This window comes from Coregonus lavaretus (assembly GCF_964263955.1).
Source record: "Coregonus lavaretus genome assembly, chromosome: 32".
Classification (NCBI taxonomy): Eukaryota; Metazoa; Chordata; class Actinopteri; order Salmoniformes; family Salmonidae; genus Coregonus; species Coregonus lavaretus.
Window position 1 is genome coordinate 16,854,375 of NC_140019.1, and position 23,026 is coordinate 16,877,400.

Below are 23,026 nucleotides of genomic sequence, written 5' to 3' on the forward strand. Positions count from 1 at the left end.
GAACTAACTATTCTCTCAATTAAAGTTTCTCTTCAAAGCAATTTATTTCAGCCTAACTAGGCTGGAGACCGTTCACCTCAACACAAGGCAGCGGTAAACTGCTCACAAGTGGAGGGTCGTCACTTGTTACCACAGCCACAAAGTCATAAACCCCGCCTATTTCTACAATTTATCTTATTAAAATGTTATTTTAAACCTTAACCACACTGCTAACCTTAAATTAAGACCAAAAAGCGAATTTTTGTTTTCACGAATTTGTACAATATAGCACATTTTGACTTTGTGGCTGTGGTAGCTAGTGGAAACACCAAGTGGTCCCCAGTCGCTATTCATTGACGTCGGCGGTATTACGTACTGTATATTTTCCTGCTTTGCTCTTTTCTTGTAGCTAGCCTGCTAGCTAGTTGACAACAATGGGCGATAGTGAGCAGGTTGAGTGGACGTTTATGAAATTATACCTTACCGATATTGGAAAAGCTCTTTCAGGAAAATCTGGAACACGGATGTCGAAGAAAAGTAGGTGGCATGCTAATGTATCAACACATACCAAAATGTTAACGTCACCAGCTAGCTATTTGCTGCTTTATGTTTCAGCAAAGGCAGTAGCGTTAGCTAGCATAGCCATTCACAAGTTTTGCAAGTAGTTTTAAACGTACATCGTCTAGGGGTTCAAGCAGCGCGAGCTTGCTATGCCTGATGCCACTGGGCACATACTGGTTGAATCAACGTTGTTTCCACGTCATTTCAATGAATTGGCGTTGAACCAACGTGGAATAGACGTTTAATTTACCTCTGCACAGTGGGATTGTTTCCACTAGTTACCACAGCCACAAAGTCAAAATGGGCTGTATCGTTAAAATATATCAAAACCAAAATGAGCTTTTTGGTCTTCATTTAAGGATAGGATTAGGCATATGGTTATCAGTGTGGTTAAGGTTCACAATCACATTTTAAGAAGATACATTGTAGAAATTATGACTTTGTGGCTGTAGTAACTAGTGACGACCCAGTGGGCTAGAACAGCACAGAAGCGGCAAAGGCTACATATGAGAAATAACAATAGAGCCCCACAGTGGAGGTGTCATAATACCCATACAACCTAGCGGTCAAACAGGGAAATGGTTCCAATCATTTTTCACATAAGGGATTTTAGAAACACCTAAAATAAGGGCTGTGTTTCGTGTAGGCTTACCCTAGTGTGACGTTTTGATAACCATGTAAGTCTCTCTCGGACAAGGTGACTTCTTTCACTATATTTGGCTCTATTTACTCTCAGATTCGAAAATGCTAATTAGCATCAAAGTAGATGTCATGCAAGACTACAAATCCCTGCAAGCTCCTCCACATCATCTCTAGCAGACAACTTTGCTAACAGCTATTGTTTCAATTTAAAACTTGCACAAAACAGTTCACATAATTGACAATTTAAAGAAATGTAGCAAATGTATTAATTACTACATTTAGCTAACATTAGATAGATTTTTAACTTTGCCTCGATTCGGCGGTCTTGTCCAGATCATCAAGGCATTTGTTGTTCTTTATGATAGCCACATAAGCAGCAAATTAGCATTTCATTTTTGGGGGTAAATACAGGTGACTATTTTGATAAAAGTCACCTTGTCCTAGAGAGATTTACACGGTTATCAAAACATCACGCCAGGGTAAGCCTACATGGAACACAGCCCTTATTTTCAATAAAAAAATATGGTATGCGGTAAACACAGGCTTAGGAGATCTTATACATTTTGTTCTATGTGATCATGTTCATTGTCACTTTTTATGAATTTTGAAGCATTTATGTAATTAAAAAAGCACATAAAGGCTTCATAATGAATAAAGGTAATGATCACTGACTGATATTATCTCATAGAACAAAGCGTATAACATCTCCAAGCCTGTGTTAACCGCAGACCTTATTTTGGGCATTTATCCCAAAACCCTATTTTTTCCCCCATTAATTTTCCCCATAGGTATGGCTGAACGAACCAGCGGTAACTCATTTCCGTTTTTTAGGACTACAAGCTGGCGAGCTCTATAGGGTCTGGTTCCAGCAGATCCCTTCTCACGCCACAGACGCTGTGAGACATATGAGATGAGACAGGATGTCGAATGGTGCCAGATAGGATGGTGCGTTACCACCACCAACAGCACAGGTGGTGAAATTACATTTAGAATTTGAAGATAGGTACTTGCTAGTGTGTACTAGCTAGAGTGTCTGTGTGACAGGTTAAAGGACATATTCATAGCCTGTTATACACTAAAAAGTATTAGTAAGTTCATGGTATGTAAGGATCTTAAAATATCTAAGGTTAAAAAGATCATGCATTCAGTACTAGTTCATAGAGATTGATAAAATTCATAATTGTGTTAAAATCCGTCAAGTGTAAAAGGGTAAATATTGTGAGAGGAATGTGTAAACGTTATATTGACTACTTTATTTTGTGGTGCCTAATTTAAGGGTAAAAGTAGTAATCTGTGATCTACTAAATGCTCTTAATCTATGAGCCTGTGATCGATTGCTCTGGTCTCCACCCAACTTTCCGGGGAAATCGCGGTCTTTTTTCCTCATTATACTAAAGTTTTCAGTGAGGAAACATAACTGCATCACTCTCGTGATTATTTCTCCCCTTTTTCAGGGACGTAACATCTGCTAGCTAGGTAGCGTGTACTAGCTAGCTAGTGTGTACTAGCTAGCTGCACAAGCAGCTGCACAAGCAACAGTGGTTAACATAATGCCCTGGACCAGAGCTGGTGTGCCGACTTGTATGCGCGATACACGAGACCAACAAACGTCAACAGGTTGCGAGCGCACATACCATTTGAGATGCAAAAATACCATCTGAGACTCTTGCGCTTTGAGGTTTGCAGACCACACGGCGTCAGCACGCATAATCTGCAGCTGGATGCTTCTCAGAAATAATCATTTTGATTCCAACCACACACATCTGGGGCGTATTCATTAGGCCGATTCTGTTGAAAAAAGTTTTCCCAATGTTGGACAAATTCCGGTAGGTCCCTCCCCGTTTTGTTAAGTTTGCTTCCGTTTAAGAAATGTTTTGCAACAGAATCTGCGTAATGAATATGCCCCTGATCAACCCTAGTGGGTCTAAAGCCTAAATTAGTACATAATAACTTCATTAGGGATTCTTGTTACGGACTGTTTCCATACAATTATCGTTTGAAAACCTAATAAACATTAGAAATAATAAAACATATTTAGTCCATAGAAACTAAATTTGGTATTTTATTCTACTTTACACACAATGCTGTCTCTCCACCATGGAGCTTATACTCATTAAATCATATCTTCAATAACAATGTAAAACAACAAATACATAAAAAAAAACCTGTATTGATGGAGATGTTCCAGAAATAATCTTAGAATGATAATGTTTTAACAACTTTAGCCTTATATGGGAATTATAAAAATGAAGTGGTTGTTAAAAAAGTAATAAAACCTCACCCCTCTTTTTCTCACAGAACCGGCTGCCTATCATGAAGAACAACAGACAGGGGTGACACCCCCTCAAAGGTCTGAGAGCCAGCTGAGAACTCCCCAGAGAAACTCCCAGTGGCAAAGTCCCAGGACGCATTCTAAGCACCTGAAAGAAGAAGAGAGGGGCTTTTCTCCCGTGTCTGGGTCTGGAGATGAGAGCGACAAGGAGGCCTCCCCACCAAAAAGAAGGACCACAATAAGCAGCTCCAAAAAGACAAGAACCAAGTCTCACTCAAAGGATTATGATGAGTGTTCTGGGTCAGAATCTGGCGAGCAGCCAGAGGAGAGCACAAAAAGAAAAAGGACTAATACTTGCTGTAAGGAGGAGGATAATGACAACTTGTCAGACAAACCAACTGTGGTGGCTTCCCCCAGAAACAGGAGCAGGCAACGTAGTGACTTCAATGTATTTGAAGCAGAGGCTGAACCATATAATACTCTGTCTGAGCCTGAGGTGGAGGTAGTTGTGGAGGGGGAGACTGAAGTGGCGTCTGTTTCTAAGAGGTGGAAACAGTGCAACCCCCCAAAAATAACTAAGCCTCGTGCCGAGGACAAAGCTGAGAGTGACCATTATGAGTTGGTAGAACAGGCTGAAGAAACTCGCATTAGAAAGAAACTTAGCAAGTCTAAAAAGGTAAGACCCAGGACTCCCTCTGAAGACGTGGGGGAAGTTGAAAGTGACCACTTCGAGATGGAAGAACATGCTGCAGCTGAAGACACTACCCTCAGAAAAAGACAGAGGAGGCCTAAGAAATCTATAAAGAACAGATCCAAGAGTCCTTCCAAGAAGGCCAGCGATGCAGAGAGTGATGGTGTATCAGGCAAACATGTTTCCAAGACTCTGTCTAAGGACTTACATGAAGAAGAGAGTGACCAAGATGCTGAGACTCAGTCTAAGAACCTAAGTGAGGAGAGTGACCAAGATGCTGAGACTCAGTCTAAGAACCTAAGTGAGGAGAGTGACCAAGATGCTGAGACTCAGTCTAAGAACCTAAGTGAGGAGAGTGACCAAGATGCTGAGACTCAGTCTAAGAACCTATGTGAGGAGAGTGACCAAGACTCCCAGACGGAGCCTAAAGACTTAATTGAAGAGTGGCACCGCTCTGACCATCCAAAGGAGGAGACAGAACAGGAGGTGTTGCCTGCAAAGAGAAAAAGAGGACCAAAGAGCAAGAAGACAGTGAAGTCAGATTCCAACTCTGACTCTGAAAATGTCACTGTTAAAAAGAAAGGCAAAAAGCAAGGTGCCACGGGTTTGAAGGCACCAAGAATAAGATTCAGACCACCTATAGAGAAAAAGATAAGGGTGAAGATACTTCATATTTGCAGTTTCTGTGAAAAGGTCCTGCCGAACAGGGATGCGCTGAGTAGGCACCTTCAGCGTCACACAGGGGAGAAGCCTTACCACTGTGAAGAGTGTGGCAAAGACTACGGCAGCAAAAATACCCTGAAGATTCACAACATGCAGGTTCACCACAAGGGGACAAAGGACTTCATATGCAATGATTGTGGTCAACAGTTTACCCACCTCACATACCTCAAACGCCACATGTACTCCCACACGGACAAGGAAGAGAGGCCACACCTGTGCAATGTGTGTGGGAAGCATTTCATCCAGAAGTCTCACTTGGACCGTCACAAGATGATTCACACCGGAGAGAAACCATTCAGCTGCGAACACTGCAACATGGCCTTCAATCGGCCGGACTCCCTGCGGATGCATCTGAAGCTACATGTGTCGGGTAGTGAGGGGCCAAATCTGGCAGACCAAGAGAAGACCAAGTGCACAGCGTGTAAGAAGAGCTTTGTCAACCCAAATTACCTCAAAGTCCACATGAGAATACACACTGGGGAGAGGCCATACAAGTGTGAGGACTGTTCCAAGAGCTTCACCCAGATCAGTATTCTCAACGCGCACCGACGCACGCATACTGGAGAGAAGCCACACGAGTGCAAGGTGTGCGGCAGCTGCTTCACCCGTCGCAAGTACCTGGATGATCACATAGGCAGAAAGCATGGCTCTTTAGAGCAAATTAATGAACAGGAGGATGAACAATGAGAACTGAGTTTTTAGGTGTTGTGACTTTATGTATGTAACTTGTAATATAAATATTGAAGATCAGGCAAAGCTGGATTGTTGCCTAGCAGTTTCTCGGGCCCCGTGTAGCTCAGTTGGTAGAGCATGGCGCTTGCAACGCCAGGGTTGTGGGTTTGTTTCCCACGGGGGGCCAGTATGAAAAATGTATGCACTCTAATTGTAAGTCGCTCTGGATAAGAGCGTCTGCTAAATGACTAAAATGTAAATGTAAATGTTGCAGGATGTTTTTTCCTGTCATGCCATGATAAAAATACTGTTTTGGCTTTATAGTGGTGCCCATTCTGAAAATGGATATGTAGCCTTAAAGATCATTCATTTGAATTTAAACTAAACTTTGATGGTACACACAATTTACTGTAATGTTTTATTGGTGAGCTATATACACTACATGGCCAAAAGTATGTGGACACCTCCTAGTCGAACATATGAATCCAAAATCATGGACATTAATATGGAGTTGGTCCCCCCCTTTGCTGCTATAACAGCCTACACTCTTCTGGGAAGGCTTTCCACTAGATGTTGGAACATTGCTGTGGGGACTTGCTTCCATTCAGTCACAAGAGCGTTAGTGAGGTCGGGCACTGAAGTTGGGCGATTAGGCCTGGCTCGCAGTCGGCATTCCAATTTATCCCAAAGGTGTTCGATGGGGTTGAGATCAGGGCTCTGTGCAGGCCAGTCAAGTTCTTTCACACCGATCTCGACAAACCATTTCTCTATGGACCTTGCTTTGTGCACGGGGGTATTGTCCAAACTGTTGCCACAAAGTTGGAAGAACAGCTAATCTAGAATGTCATTGTATGCTGTAGCGTTACGATTTCCCTTCACTGGAACTAAGGGGGCTAGCCCAAACCATGAAAAACAGACCCAGACCATTATTCCTCCTCCACCAAACTATCAAGTTGGCACTATGCATTCGGGAAGGTAGCGTTCTCCTGGCATCTGCCAAACCCAGAGAGGTCCGTCGGACTGCCAGATGGTGAAGCGTGATTCATCACTCCAGAGAACGTGTTTCCACTGCTCCAGAGTCCAATGACGGCAAGCTTTACACCACTCCAGCCGAAGCTTGGCATTGCGCATGGTGATCTTAGGCTTGTGTGCGGCTGGTCGGCCATGGAAACCCATTTCATGATGCTCCCGACGAACAGTTCTTGTGCTTCCAGAGGCAGCTTGGAACTCGGTAGTGAGTGTTGCAACCGAGGACAGACGATTTTTACGCGCTAGGCGCTTCAGCACTCGGCGGTCCCGTTCTGTGAGTTTGTGTAGCCTACCACTTCGCGGCTGAGCCATTGTTGCTCCTAGACTGTCACAGTGGTTTATCTGCATCATACAATGACAAATTAAGAATCAAACTGGAGAATAAATTCAAACAAATAAGTAACATCACTATTCATATTTTAATTGACAATTAACTGGGCTGATACTCAAACTGATTTTTGTAGTGTTTTTAAACCATCAAGCTTTATGCTTACACACTGTTCTTTAAACAGTAACTCTGGGTGGTAAAACATTGGAGAGTGGAAATTTTGAATCTAATGTCTCTGCATGTAAATATTACAGTCATGGTACCTGCATAGTATGCATAATATTATGTGAAATAAACCCTTAACAATGAATAGAGTACATTCCCAATACAAATAAGGCTTTTATATGTTGACTTCCATGTATAAGGCATGTGCTTTAACTCCATTATACTGTATTTAACAGACACTCAAGTTTATCTAGTGGGGTGCTGATCATGCTGTGCAATACTGTTTGCTGATAGAAAATCTGCCATGCATAACAACATCCTGTTCTCGCTGTTATGTGATTGGTTGGTTCAACGTTTAAAATACTTCATATATAGACAGACCATCTGTCATATTGACAGGTTTTGTTAAGAGGATCCTGTGGAAATAAATAGCATCATTTGGAAACTGGTTGCATTCTCTGTTAATGCATTAATGCAAGTAGGTGGCAGACGTGTACTGTTTCTACTCTGTCAAGAGGTTGATTTAAGAGCAGCTCAAACTCCTTAAAACATGGCTCTCATCCTGACAATACTCAGCCTACTGGTCAGCTAAATCATTTTTGGTATCTTTTAGATTAACCATAGATGATTAGATGATGTTGAAATGTTGAATTTGAAATGGTGCTGGAATAGTGGAGGCAGCTCCTGTTTTCTGTGACATTATTTATTTTTTTCTCAATTGGTAGTTACAGTCTTGTCCCATCACTGCAACTCCCGTACGGACAAGGGAGAGGCGAAGGTCGAGATATGAACCTCCGAAACACGACCCAGCCAAGCCGCACTGCTTCTTGACACAATGACCACTTAACCCGGAAGCCAGCCGCACCAATGTGTCGGAGGAAACACTGTACACCTGGCGACTGTGTCAGCGTGCATGTGCCCGGCCCGCCACAAGACTTGGCTTCCCCTGTGATTTTACCCATGCACCACTACTGTGGTCTGCGGAGATAGGTGGGATGGACTGAGAGGTGGGATTAAAAAGCTGGTGATCTACTGTAGTTATGGCTGGGACTACTGTGGAAAAGATTACTATGTATGTAAAGAATTGGCACCGGTTTTGCAGTTCATTAAATATATTATTGAATTTGCCTGTTAACTAATGCCTCACACACATAGAGCCCCACAGTGGAGGTGTCATAATACCGATAAAACCTACACTGAAAAAAGTCAATCATTGGATAAACGTGAATGAGTTCAAGTGGTAACACGCAAATGAGTTTAGTTTTTTCAAGACAAATATATACTTTGGATTCAAGTAAATTATTAGGTCAATGCTACTTGTATCATTTGATTACAGTGAAACCTAATTATTCTGTAACTCAACCATACATTTGCATATTTAAAAAAGGTGATTTACTTTACTTTACCAAAAACTAAAATACTATTCAATTCCAACCAAAAACATCTACTTGGATGAAAGCAAATCCCTGGATTGAAGGAACCCATCTGTGTTACTTCAAATTGGTAACATGTAATAGAACCCATTTCCTGCTAAACAAAATATTAGGTTGGTTTACAAACACCTAAGTATGACTCAAAACATAGAATTTCTTTAAGTCTCACATTTATGAGACCAATAAAGTGCTTTTGAACACAGTACAAATACATATACAGTATGTAAACAAATGTAACACTTCCTCTTATTAAACGTTCAATATTTGCGACAGAATTCCTTTTAAAATAAGTGCATTTGCAACCTGCATTAATAAATAGAATTGTTTCCAGGTACGGTATTTGAACTTCAATACAACTGTAGAAGCTACCATACACATGGTAAGTAGCGTGCTGTTGTACTTTTAACAAGCTTTTCCAAGACCGAGCATATCGTTGCTGTCGGGTGAAACTCTTGTAACTCCAAATGTGAAGATATATTTCTTTACATATAAATTGAAAGGCAGGACAACCCTTTTTGAACCTCCTAAATTTTCACAGCTCTAGTAGCAAAGACACTTATCGAAAATACAACCTAATAAAAATTTGACCTTTCATTAACATTGAAAAAACATTCTAAATTCAATTTCCTGATATTTGAAGATACAATACTTTCACCCGACAGCGATGATATGAAGTCTTCTCTAACCAACAGCACAGCAAGAAAAAGCTCCATTCCACTTAATGTTCAGCTGTTAGGGTCCATGATGGTTGCTTTTTGTTAAGAGCTCAAATCTGTAACCAAAATCAAATTGTAAAAACATAAAATTTTAGGACTCGAGCAATAACATCATAGTCTTGGTTATTGTGAGCTTTGCAGTTTGCAACAAAGGTTCTGCACTTTGGCAGACATCGTGTTGCTCAAACTGCATTAGGATTTAACACTTCTAAAATGTTTTTATGAACTTGGCCTATAAGTGAAGGCTCAAGAAAGACAACTCCTTATGTAAACAACCTTTTCCCCATAGTATAAAATCAAAGTGTTTTTTTCTGGCAACCTGTATGAATAAACCAAACTATTTAGCAGTATATTTGAACTTTGAATGGTTCGTTTATGTTAGGAGCTACCTGGAAATTCCTTGCACACACTCAAATGAACTCAAATCTGTAACCAAAATCAAGTTAAGTGTCAAATCTTTAAACAACATAAACCATAAGAGAAACACTATCAACACCTTGGTGTTGATTACTGTGAGCCTTGCAGTTTCCAACATAGATTCTGCAGTTTTGGAGACATCTTGTGTCAATCAAGCTATATTAGGACTTTCTGTAACACTTCAAAAGAGAAACGGAGTGGCTTTGGATAAGTTGAGTACATACATTAAACCCAAAAGTAAGACACAAGCAGATGCGACTGAACTCAGTTCATTGACCACCTCCACTCTTTCGATTACTATGCCGATGTCTTCTGGTGGATGCAGTAGTCCTTCACCTTCCTTACGAATGACAAACACTGCTATGGTGAGCTGCTCCAACTCCCTCTGAGCCTCATCAGCCTGGATGTCCTACAGAAGGCAACATACCACAAAGACAAAATAACATGTTAAAAAGGACACCCTTCACTCAGCTTTTTCTGTAATCTTGATAAATATATAATCCGTACAGAACATGCTGACAGAAACTAAGTAGCAACTATTCCTTGATCAGGTCCTTCTCATTTTCTCCCAGGTAGATGATGAGGACCTTCAGGACTCTCTTCTAATATTAGTGTCCTCCATCTGGGAAAACACAATCTTGATCAATTTTCATATTCCCACTCACCTGAAGTTCACCCGCTCTATCTCGCTCTCTTAATGAATCACATTTAGCTCTCTTGTAGATACAAACACACAAATGTGATAGATGCACCTAATCCAAAATCTGCATGATTTCAGTGGTCTTTTCCCGAGTTGCTCCTCTTTTGGCTCGGATTACTCTAATCAGCTGAGTTGAAAGCATGTCTAACTGGGCCATGAACTTTGATTCCAGGGGAACAGTCGTGAGCCTCAAGAACTCAGCATTGATCTGAAACATAAGACCGCAGGGCAGGGGATCATTAAAACAACCTCCACCGTGTCAACAAATATCACCTACATCATCTATCTTCTCTCAACCTTCCCAAATTGTGACCAAGGTGTCATAGCTGTACCTAAAACAGTCACTCCAGCTTCTACATCCTCTCATTTTACCTCTTTCTGTTGAAACAGAGCTGGCCATCTGGCCTTGATGTCCGCAATCCTGGGTTCCTTGTTCACCACCTCCTGACGTCTGTAAGCAAAGGTCTGAGCCATTTTGTCCGCGACTGTCCTCTCATTGTTCCTTTTTCTAATCTCTTTAAGAAGTTCAAGTCTCTCTTTTTCAAGGCTTTCGGGAGTTTCACCAATTGGCAAGGATGGGTAGAAGTTAGCCTCAGCTAGCTTTAGCTTCTTCACCTTTTTAGCAAGGAAAGCATCTTCAGCTGCTTTGGATTTCATTGAGTTAACTGAGAGCTCAGGACACCCATGTGTTTTTGAGCTGGGTCCTGTAGTTTCCCATTTTGTGCTTCAGTCTTTGTTTTCAGCCGTAGCAGCCATTGAAGGAGCCAGGCTCTTTCAAACAAGGATGCTTACTGATTAAGGCCTCTGAAACGGCACAGAAGTCTAATTCTTCTGGGTAGGCCTTGTATTTGAAGATTTCCTCTGCTAGTTTATTCAGTAAATCTGACTTCATCTTGGAGCTGACAGTCAGCATTGTTTGGCTAACCTGGTATTCAGCATTTGCCCTCTCGAGTTGGATCTCAGTGTCGTATGAGAAGCGTGGAATCGAAAAGTCCTTTGGCCACTGTTCCGTTCGGGACGACACAGACTCGGAGGATGACAGGATCACAGTGTCATCTGATACTATGGAAATGCTGTCATCAGAGCCATGTGAGGTTGCGTGAGATGCAGTCTCAACAGGGGTACTGGTCAAAGTTGGGCTAGTGTGCTGCTGAATCCCTGAGTTCAGATGTAGAAGTCAAATTGAAGAACTTGTTGACAAAATCTTGGTCCATATATTGCAGTCTAATGCCTTTTACCCAAAGACACTTTTTATCGTTTCGAGCAGGTCATCCAAGAACTCTGGTATGCCATTTTGGTGGGTACGTTTTTCAGAGTTGTTCTCCCCAAAGACAACTTTCAATCTTGTGGGCTTGGTTCCAGCCACGTTGATCTGAAAAAGAGAGCAAGGACACATTATTTTACTTAGTTTGATACATCTATCAATTTGGCTTTAAACTCAATACAATGTAGGGCTCAATTGAATATAATGAATTACTATTACATTCACCAGTCTAACCTTTAAACATGTATGTATCTTTTCACTGTGACGAGACACATCCCTCTTATTCTGTAGTCTGAGTTCTTGTGGCTCTACAAGTTCCACTTCCTTATTGGGCAACATTTTAAGGTCATATGTGCAAATGATATGCCATCTGATACGGAGGTCTCTCTGAGACCGAAAGGAGCACATTTTTGAAGCAGCTGGTGTGTCTTACAACTTTCTTTAAAAAATATATGTTTGGCTTCAAAATGCATTGTCCATTCCAACTAGTGGTCCAAACTGGCGTATCAATTGTGGATAATGTTCTAGGAAATGGTGTTCAGGCTTAAGGTCAGAGTCAGGGAAAACCTCTTTAAATCTTATTCTGTGTTCTGAGATTTTAAAGTCAAGATATGCAATGGATTCCTCAGTATGAATAGGTGTAACTACATGGTCCACTATGTCCTTTAGGTCTGTTAAGATTTGCCAAGCTGGTTCCTCAAAGGGAACGCTCTGCCCAATCAAAAAAGGTAAAAATCTCAGCAGACTCCAGCTCTCTTGGGTATTTCCTCCAACAGTTTTTCTTGATCCAAAAGTAAGTGGCACAGGATGCGGCCGATTAGTTTGTCAGTCCACTTAAAAGGAAAAGTTATTATTGCCTCATTCAAAGTGGATAAAGTGAAGTACTTTTTTGTGATGTATACATTGAGGCACAGTGCAAGCTCAAAAGGGACAATGCCTTCAAAGACATCATGAACAATATCTGGAGGAAAACCATTGGTCACATCAAAATAGGAGAGGTGCTTTGACAAAACAGTTTTTTTCCCACACCCTAATAGTTGGACAGTTGCTTTTCCTCAAGCACCCTCAGGTGACCTGCATTCATTTCCTTAGTTCTTAGACAGAAAGCTCCACTTCTAACTTCTTTTGTCTGATATTCTAACTTCTCTGCAGTGTACGCCCCCTAAATCTACAGGTGTACGCCCCTGTGAAATTCTCAACAAATCCTGCAATACCGTGTGCACCAAGGTTGTCTGCGACAACACACTGAACTGTACCTTTCACTGTTCTGCCCAACTTCGAGATAAAGACCCAATTCTGTTCTAAATGTACAAGATCACTAATCAGAGGTTCTAAAACTTTTTCATAACCATAGCACTTCACATCTTTACTTTTGATTTTAGCAGCCAAATATATAGACGACAAAGTGGACTGACAACCCGGCTGCAAATTACCCAATATACACCACAGATTTTATGTTTCTTTCTAGACGTACCGAGGGGATTAGACCAAGCCCTAAGACTCCTGAACAGCTAATTATGGCTACCCTGACTATCTGCACTAACCCCCACCCCATCTATTTAGGCTGCTGCTACTCTGTTAATTATTTATGCATAGTCACTTTAACTCTACCCACATGTACATATTACCTCAACTAGCCGGTGCCCCCGCACATTGACTGCACCGGTATAAAAAAATAAATGCATTGTTGGTTAAGGGCTGTAAGTAAGCATTTCACGGTAATGTCTACACCTGTTGTATTCGGCGCATGTGGCAAATAAAATTTGATTTGATTGCAAATTTCAAAGTCGTCAATATATAATATAAACGAGATACTGTCCTGTTTGGATAGCAATTCATTTTCTTTGAAAAATACACCATCAAAGAGGGATTTGTATACCTGCTCAGAGCTGGGTGTCTGTTGATCTATGGTATTAAAATGGCCAGCCTGATCTAGAATAGTTGGACAGTTAAGAATCTGCTGTAAGGACTTTAAAATAGGAATATATTGGAAGGACTTCTTATTTTTTTAGTCAAGTATGTATTCTACAGGTTCCACAACATTAAAGTGTCTCTTAAAGTAAGCCTTTCGCCTCCAAGCAGTGGAGAGTGAACCTCTGGGTCCTATCGCTTTTCGAATGGGGTTTGACTTGCACAGTGCACTGGCTAGCTCTTGAACAACTGATTGGTCGACTTGGCAACAGTTATCTTGTAGTATTTTGTTTATAATCTTCTGTGTAATAGGCAAAGATACAGAACTGATCAAATATTGAAACTCCTGCAGGAGCTCATCTATGGCTGCACTTGATACAAGAAAATTTTTTTCTAACTTAAGGACTGAAGCAATTTTAAGCTCAATATCTTTTGCTAAATCTTCAGAACTTTCATTCTCAAATCCGGGGTCACATTCACTTCATTACATTATATATTCTCCCAATTTGAAATTTGAGCAGGAACACTATCAAATGATTCTTCACCAGAACAACTTACTGTCTTTCTTTCAACAATCCCAGGTTTAAAGTCATTCACAGCATTGGAGTGTTTTCAGTGTTTATGTCTTTTGAAATTCTCATAAATATTGGTTTTATTGGTTTTAGACGTTCTACTCAATATACTTTTTAAACTAATGTCCTGTATCCCCTTCTCCCTCATACTAAATCTCATCCTCTCTCTTTCCCTCTGATACTGCCCACACTGTAGCAATACATGCTCCACAGTCTCTATTTCCTGACAATAATCATGCTTTCCTATCACGTTTAATGTCTTATTCAACTGGCTGTGTCCCACCCTTAATCTTGTAAAAATAGCCTCCTCTCTTCTGACCCTTCCTGCCATCCTCCCCTCCCCGACTTTCCTCTGTACTTGAAAGAAATGCCTTCCCTTATTATTTCTATTCCACTGCTCCTGCCATCTCTGCACCATCACTGTATATATCAGTCTTTTTGCCTCTGCCTTGCTCATTGAAACTTCAACATCCCCACTACTAAGTGCTTGTTTAGCCTGTTCATCTACTGCCTCGTTCCTCTCCACCCCCACATGGGCTGGAACCCAAGTAAATCTTATCTGAATACCCATCTGTTTAATCCTGCCATGGGTTTGTAGCACCTCATAAAGCAGGTATTGTCTGCTACGTGAGCTAAAGGAGTGGAGACTCATTAACACTGCACATGAATCAGAGCAAATAACTACTCTGTCTGGCTTAACTTCCTCCACCCACTGCAAGGCCAACAGTACGGCCATCAGCTCCGCCGTATACAGCCAGATTATCTGTAATACGTTTCCTGAATACCACCCCACATTCCTGCACTACAAATGCTGACCCAGTACGTCCTGTCCTTGGATCTTTTGAACCATCTGTGTAAATGGCCACAAAATCCTGATACACAGTTTCCAGACGTCTCTTAAAGAAATTAGCTGGAATCTATATAAAATCTATATACAGTGTGTGCAAATGTAGTAAGTTATGGAGGTAAGGCAATAAATAGGCCATAGTGCAAAATAATTAATATTTAGTATTAACACTGGAATGATACATGTGCAGAAGATGATGTGCAAATAGAGATACTGGGGTGCAAATGAGCAAAATAAATAACAATATGGGGATGAGGTAGTTGGGTGGGCTAATTACAGATGGGCTGTGTACAGGTGCAGTGATCGGTAAGCTGCTCTGACAACTGATGCTTAAAGTTAGTGAGGGAAATAAGAGTCTCTAGCTTCAGAGATTTTTGCAGTTCATTCCAGTCATTGGCAGCAGAGAACTGGAAGGAATGGCGGCCAAAGGAGGTGTTGGCTTTGGGGATGACCAGTGAGATATACCTGCTGGAGCGCATACTACGGGTGGGTGTTGCTATGGTGACCAATGAGCTAAGATAAGGCTGGGATTTGCCTAGCAGTGATTTATAGATGACCTGGAGCCAGTGGGTTTGGCGACGAATATGTAGTGAGGGCCAGCCACCAAGAGCGTACAGGTCACAATGGTGGGTAGTATATGGGGCTTTGGTGACAAAGCGGATGGCACTGTGATAGACTACATCCAATTTGCTGAGTAGAGTGTTGTAGGCTATTTTGTAAATGACATCGCCGAAGTCAAGGATCGGTAGGATAGTCAGTTTTACGAGGGCATGTTTGGCAGCATGAGTGAAGGAGGCTTTGTTGTGAAATAGGAAGCCGATTCTAGATTTAACTTTGGATTGGAGATGCTTAATGTGAGTCTGGATGGAGAGTTTATGGTCTACCCAGACACCTAGGTATTTGTAGTTGTCCACATATTCTAAGTCAGACCCGCCGAGAGTAGTGATTCTAGTCGGGCGGGCGGGTGCAAGCAGCGTTCGATTGAAGAGCATGCATTTAGTTTTACTAGCGTTTAAGAGCAGTTGGAGGCTACGGAAGGAGTGCTGTATGGCATTGAAGCTCATTTAGAGGTTTGTTAACACAGTGTCCAATGAAGGGCCAGATGTATACAAAATGGTGTCGTCTGCATAGAGGTGGATCTGAGAGTCACCAGCAGCAAGAGCGACATCATTGATATACACAGAGAATAGAGTCACCCCGAGAATTGAACCCTGTCGCACCCCCATAGAGACTGCCAGAGGTCCAGACAACAGGCCCTCCGATTTGACACATTGAACTCTATCTGAGAAGTAGTTGGTGAACCAGGTGAGGCAGTCATTTGAGAAACCAAGGCTGTTTAGTCTGCCAATAAGAATGCGGTGATCGACGGAGTCGAAAGCCTTGGCCAGGTCGATGAAGACAGCTTCACAGTACTGTCTTTTATCGATCGCGGTTATAATATCGTTTAGGACCTTGAGCGTGGCTGAGGTGCACCCATGACCAGCTCGGAAACCAGATTGCATAGCGGAGAAGGTACGGTGGGATTCGAAATGGTCGGTGATCTGTTTGTTAACTTGGCTTTCAAATACTTTCGAAAGGCAGGGCAGGATGGATATAGGTCTGTAACAGTTTGGATCTAGAGTGTCACCCCCTTTGAAGAGGGGGATGACCGCGGCAGCTTTCCAATCTCTGGGGATCTCAGACGATACGAAAGAGAGGTTGAACAGGCTGGTAATAGGGGTTGCGACAATTTCGGCTGCTAATTTTAGAAAGAAAGGGTCCAGATTGTCTAGCCCAGCTGATTTGTAGGGGTCCAGATTTTGCAGCTCTTTCAGAACATCTGCTATCTGAATTTGGGTGAAGGAGAAGCGGGGGGCATGGGCAAGTTGCAGCGGAGGGTGCAGAGCTGGTGGGCGGGGTAGGGGTAGCCAGGTGGAAAGCATGGCCAGCCGTAGCAAAATGCTTGTTTACATTTTCGATTATCGTAGATTTATCAGTAGTGACAGTGTTTCCTAGCTCAGTGCAGTGGGCAGCTGGGATGAGGTGCTCTTATTCTCCATGGACTTTACAGTGTCCCAAAACATTTTGGAGTTAGCGCTACAGGATGCACATTTCTGTTTGAAAAAGCTAGCCTTTGCTTTCCTAACTGCTTGTGTATATTGGTTCCTGACTTCCCTGAAAAGTTGCATATCGCGGAGGCTGTTCGATGCTAATGCAGTATGCCACAGGATGTTTTTGTGCTGGTCAAGGGCAGTCAAGTCTGGGGTGAACCAGGGGCTATATCTGTTCTTAGTTCAGAATTTTTTGAATGGGGCATGCTTATTTAAGATGGAGAGGAAAGCACTTTTAAAGAACAACCAGGCATCCTCTACTGACGGAATGAGGTCAATATCCATCCAGGATACCCGGGCCAGGTCAATTAGAAAGGCCTGCTCGCTGAAGTGTTTTAGGGAGCGTTTGACAGTGATGAGGGGTGGTCATTTGACCGCGGACCCATTACTGACGCAGGCAATGAGGCAGTGATCGCTGAGATCCTGGTTGAAGACAGCGGAGGTGTATTTAGAGGGTAAATTAGTCAGGATGATATCTATGAGGGTGCCCATGTTAACGGATTTAGGGTTGTACCTGGTAGGTTCCATGATAATTTGTGTGAGATTGAGGGCATCTAGTTTAAATTGTAGGACGGCCAGGGTGTTAAGCATATCCCAGTTTAGGTCACCAAGCAATACGAACTCTGAGGATGTGGTGTCCAGGGCACAGCTGGGGCTGAGGGGGGTCTGTAGCAAGCGGCAACAGTGAGAGACTTATTTCTGGAAATGTGGATTTTTAGAAGTAGAAGCTCAAACTGTTTGGGCAGAGACCTGGATAGTATGATAGAGCTCTGCAGGCTATCTCTACAGTAGATTGCAACTCCGCCCCCTTTGGCAGTTCTATCTAGACGGAAAATGTTATAGTTGGGAATTAAAATTTCTGAATCTTTGGTGGCCTTCCTAAGCCAGGATTCAGACACTGCTAGAACATCAGGGTTGGCGGAGTGTGCTAATGTGGTGAATAACTCAAATTTAGGGAGGAGGCTTCTGATGTTAACATGCAAGAAACCAAGGCTTTTGCTGTTACAGAAGTCAACAAATGATAGCGCCTGGGGAGTAGGAGTGATACTGGGGGCAACAGGGCCTGGGTTAACCTCTACATCACCAGAGGAACAGAGGAGGAATCCCACTCCCTTCTGATCCCACTCATCCTCTTAATCATCCCCCACACTTCTCCCACAGGTGTCGCCCTTCCAATGGTGTCACAGAACCGATGCCAACATGACCTCTTTGCCTGACGGATAGTTCTCCTCACCATGGCCTGGGCCTGCTTATACTGAATCAGATGTTGGAAGTTATGCGTCCTTTTCAGTACTCTAAATGCCCTGTTCCTAATCCTCACCATTGCCCCACATTCCTCTGTCCACCATGGGACTGCTTTCCTCCTCCTCCTCCTCCTTTGCCCTTCCAAACACCCACCTGCCTACCCAAATACCTACCTGCCTACATCCACTAACACCTCCTCCTCCCTCCGGCCTACTGTGCCTACAATGGGGTAATGATCACTCCCTACTGCCGACTCCTCCCATACCTCCCACTCACATATTCCTGCCATCGCACTAGATACCAGAGTGAGGTCCAAGGCAGACTCTTTCCCTGTGGCTACATCAATCCTGGTCCCTCAGCCATCATTCAGGCACACCAGATCTTTATTTTCTATCAAATTTTCCATCACTTGGCCATTTCCATCCATCCGTTTCTCCCCCCCAAAGCATGTTGTGGGCGTTAAAATCCCCACAACAAATGACCTTACTTCTTTTCTGGCCCTCCACCCTCTCCAGCACTTCCCTGTCCAATATCTGACACAGATTATAGTAATTCACTACCACTAGCACCCCTCCTCTCAGCCACACCTCCACCACCACATACTCCTGTTCAATACTTTGCCTCATCTTGTAGGGAATTCCTTGCTTTATGAAGGTGGCACATCCCCCCTTCCCCCTATATCTCGGTCCCTATGAACCACTACATATCCCTGTATGATAAACTCCACATTCGGTTTGAGCCATGTTTCCTGCACACAAATCACATCAGGCTTAGGTAGCATATCAACAATGAACTGCTTGAATTCCTGCCCATTAGCCAACAGGCTTCAAGCATTCAATTGTAGTACTACCACCATAACTAAGATCCAGTAATACATGACTCCACCATCGGCTGACTGAGGTCATCTCGAACCTCTTCCCATGTCAACCCTGTCATACTCAAATGCCACACTATGAGCACCCCCACAGTTGCAGCACTTTGGTTGTACACCATCTCCACACTTCCCATACTCATGCTCCCCTCCACACCTGGCACACCTCTTTTTCTCTTTACAGACTGTTGCCACATGCCCAAACCTCTGGCATTTATAACATCTTAAAGGCTTCAGTACATAAGCCCTCACATAATAACTCATATACCCTATGGTTACTTTATTTGGTAGTACCAGGTCCTTGAAATGTAACAAAATAGACGTGCTATCTACCCTAACTCCACCCCTTGTTGCTTGCAATCTTTGTACATTCACTAGAACGCCTCCTCTCAAATTATCCCTTACCTCTTTAGTGCGAACACTCACAGGCACTCCTGTTATCACCCCTTTACTCCACTGCTTCCCTGCTTGATCAGTTCAGCTGCTCGTCTCCACCGTACACTTCCCTTCACTCCGATAGCTTTTTCCCTCTGCGCCATGTCCTTACAGAACACCAACAATCTCCCATCTCTTAACACTTTAGCATTAACAACTTCCCCAATCAACTCTTTTATCACAGCCGTCAACCTTATCCGACTCATCGCCCCAACTCCCCCTTCCTCCCTAAACTTCATAATCACTTTATGCACTTCTTGCCCTTCCTCTGCACTTTCTACCTTCGAACTTCCGCTAGCGTTGGAAGCTAAGTTGCTCTCCTCAAACTTCCTTTTCTGCCTCCTCTCTACTTCCATAGACCTCTCGCTCCCCTTCATACCCCTACTCCCTTTCTCTCCCGCTTTCTTTTTCTCTTTCTTACTCCCTCCTTTATTTGTACCACTATGTTCCGTACTTGCTTCACTTTCCTCTCCATCACTATCTCCTACCATCTCTGACCCATTCACAGCACGGCCGTGCCGAACCTCTGCCACACCGAGTAAAGTTTGTTTGTTTTTCAAGATTTCAAAAATCCCTCTCGATTCACAACCGTCTGTCGTGGTTCGTCCGTGTCGCCCCACCCTTATGAACTGGGAAGAGCAAGAGGATTTGAAGGTGGAAAAGTTGCCGCTTAACATTGCGTCATGACGTCAGATGTCTGTGCAGACCACGCATTTACACGCGTAAGGAGAAAAACCAATCTCTAGGCTTCCATTGAAACAGAAATATTATATTGAGGGGAATGTACATTTATTTAGGTTTAACGAATCCACAAGAAATAGGTTGAAACCACTAAAGTATAATTTTTTATAAAACTAATCCAAAAACATATATACATTGAGGACACACTCATTTTCACTTCTTTCAGTGTAGCGGTCAAACAGGAAAATGTTGAAACACTTGAAATAAGGGCTGTGTTTTGTGTAGGCTTATCCTGGCATGACATTTTGATAACCACGTAAATCTCTCTCGGACAAGGTGACTTTATCAATATATTCGTCTCTATTTACTCTCAGATTCTAAAATGCTAATTGGTATCAAAGTAGGCATCATGCTGTCACGCCCTGGCTCTGGGGACACTGTTATGTTGAGCCAGGGTGTGTAGTTCTATGTTTGTATTTCTATGTTGGCCTGAGTGACTCCCAATCAGAGGCAACGAGTGTCAGCTGGTGCTGGTTGTCTCTGATTGGGAGCCATATTTAAACTGTGTCTTTCCCTTTGTGTTTGTGGGTTTTTGTTTCTAGTCTGTTTATGGTAGACCGTGAACTGTCACGTATCATTTGTTGTTTTGATCGTGTCTCGGAATAAAGAGTATGTTTGCCTGCAACGCTGCGCCTTGGTCCTCTATTCCCTACGACGAGCGCGACAGAAAAACCCACCACAACTGGACCAAGCAGCGAGTCGAGGAGCCATCGCCAGGGACATCCCTAGCAGATCTCCGTGGCAGCCTCGACTGGGTCAAGCCGAGTGAAGAGCAGAGAGAGTGGACTTGGGAACAATGGAGGAAGAGCTTCGACTGGGTCAAGCCAATTGAGGAGCTGAATAGCGGGAGTTGGGGGCAGAAGAGCGAGAGTTGGGCGAGAACTATAGAGGCCTGGCCCACGGGGAGGAGAGACCCCCAGAAATTTTTTAGGGGGGGGCTCACGACGTCGGGGCAGCAGGAGGCCGCGATAGAGCGGTCCAGCGGGTTGGCAGAGGAGGCCGCCAGGTTACGGGGGCCACTGGTAGAAGAGGGGATGGAAGGTGTAGAGGCACGGCGAGAGGTACTGGGGTGTGTTACCAGTCCGGTCCGGCCCGTTCCAGATCCCGGTGTAGGGCCAGTGGTGTGTTTCCCCAGTACGGTCCGGTCTGTTTCTGCTCCCCGCACCAAGTCAGTGGTGCGCTTCGTCAGCCCGGCTCGGCCCGTCCTGCTCCCCGCACCAAGTCAGTGGTGCGCTTCGTCAGCCCGGCTCGGCCCGTTCCTGCTCCCCGCACCAAGGCAGTGGTGCGCTTCGTCAGCCCGGCTCGGCCCGTTCCTGCTCCCCGCACCAAGTCAGTGGTGCGCTTCGTCAGCCCGGCTCGGCCCGTTCCTGCTCCCCGCACCAAGTCAGTGGTGCGCTTCGTCAGCCCGGCTCGGCCCGTTCCTGCTCCCCGCACCAAGTCAGTGGTGCGCTTCGTCAGCCCGGCTCGGCCCGTTCCTGCTCCCCGCACCAAGTCAGTGGTGCGCTTCGTCAGCCCGGCTCGGCCCGTTCCTGCTCCCCGCACCAAGTCAGTGGTGCGTTTCGTCAGCCCGGTTCGGCTCACTCCTGCTCCTCACACTAAGCCAGTGGTGTGCGTTGCCAGTCCAGCACGGCCCGTGCCTGTTCTCCACACCAAGCCAGTGGTGGGCGTCGTCAGTCCGGCACGGCCCGTGCCTGTTCCACTGGTGCCTGGTTCGGCACTGGTCAGATGTTTTACGCCGGAGCTAGAGCAATCCGCTCCATCAGTGTGCAGTCCAGCTCCGGCCAGCGGGGCCAGACCGGATCAGGGGTACTTTGGGGGGTTGGAGAGGGAGTGGGGATCAGGCCCGGAGCCGGATCCGCCGCCAAGGCGGAGTGCCCACCCGGTCCCTCCCCTGTGGTATTTAGTTGGTGCGGTCGGAGTCTGCGCCTTTAGGGGGGGGGTACTGTCACGCCCTGGCTCTGGGGACACTGTTATGTTGAGCCAGGGTGTGTAGTTCTATGTTTGTATTTCTATGTTGGCCTGAGTGACTCCCAATCAGAGGCAACGAGTGTCAGCTGGTGCTGGTTGTCTCTGATTGGGAGCCATATTTAAACTGTGTCTTTCCCTTTGTGTTTGTGGGTTTTTGTTTCTAGTCTGTTTATGGTAGACCGTGAACTGTCACGTATCATTTGTTGTTTTGATCGTGTCTCGGAATAAAGTGTATGTTTGCCTTGGTCCTCTATTCCCTACGACGAGCGCGACACATGCAAGACAAATCCCTGCAAGCTCCTCCACGTCATCTCTAGCTGACACCTTTGCTAACAGGGGGGGGGGGGGGCACAGGCACATATATTGATAAAAGTCAACTTGTCCAAGAGAGATTTACATGGTTATCAAAACGTCATGCCAGGGTAAGCCTACACGAACACAGCCCTTATTTTAAGTGTTTCTAAAATCCCCTATGGGAAAAATGAATGCTGGAAAAACAATTGGAACCATTTCGGTTTGACCGCTAGGTTTTATGGGTATTATGACTCTATACGCGCACACACACAGGCTCGGGGACAACCGGAAGGTTTTGGGTGTTCGAAGAAGCTTCATGTCAGTGTAGAACGTATGCTTTCAAATCTCAGAAGTTCTGTACATTTTAGCATTTAATCATTGCTGTTCTGCTACAGATATGTTTCAACACAGATCCAAACATTGCTTGTGCGCAATTGAGAACTGTAATGACTGAAAGGGT

At 44.0% G+C, this 23,026-nt stretch overlaps 1 protein-coding gene across 4 annotated transcripts; it reads left to right on the forward strand.

Moving 5' to 3' along the window:
- Positions 1-337: 337 nt before the first annotated feature.
- Positions 338-8,121, forward strand: LOC311107789 (uncharacterized protein). Of its 4 annotated transcripts, none has more exons than XM_084150332.1 (3): positions 376-516; positions 2,014-2,153; positions 3,481-8,121. In XM_084150332.1, the coding sequence occupies exons 2-3, from the start codon at positions 2,093-2,095 to the stop codon at positions 5,553-5,555; spliced, it is 2,136 nt and encodes a 711-aa protein (XP_084006458.1). In that variant the 5' UTR covers positions 376-516; positions 2,014-2,092; the 3' UTR covers positions 5,556-8,121. The 4 variants fall into 4 exon arrangements, 3 of the variants coding, with proteins under 3 accessions (XP_084006457.1, XP_084006458.1, XP_084006459.1); XR_014610450.1 differs by having other exon boundaries at positions 431-516; positions 2,014-2,127; positions 3,481-3,559; XM_084150333.1 differs by having other exon boundaries at positions 433-516; positions 1,971-2,153.
- The last annotated feature ends 14,905 nt before the right edge of the window (positions 8,122-23,026 follow it).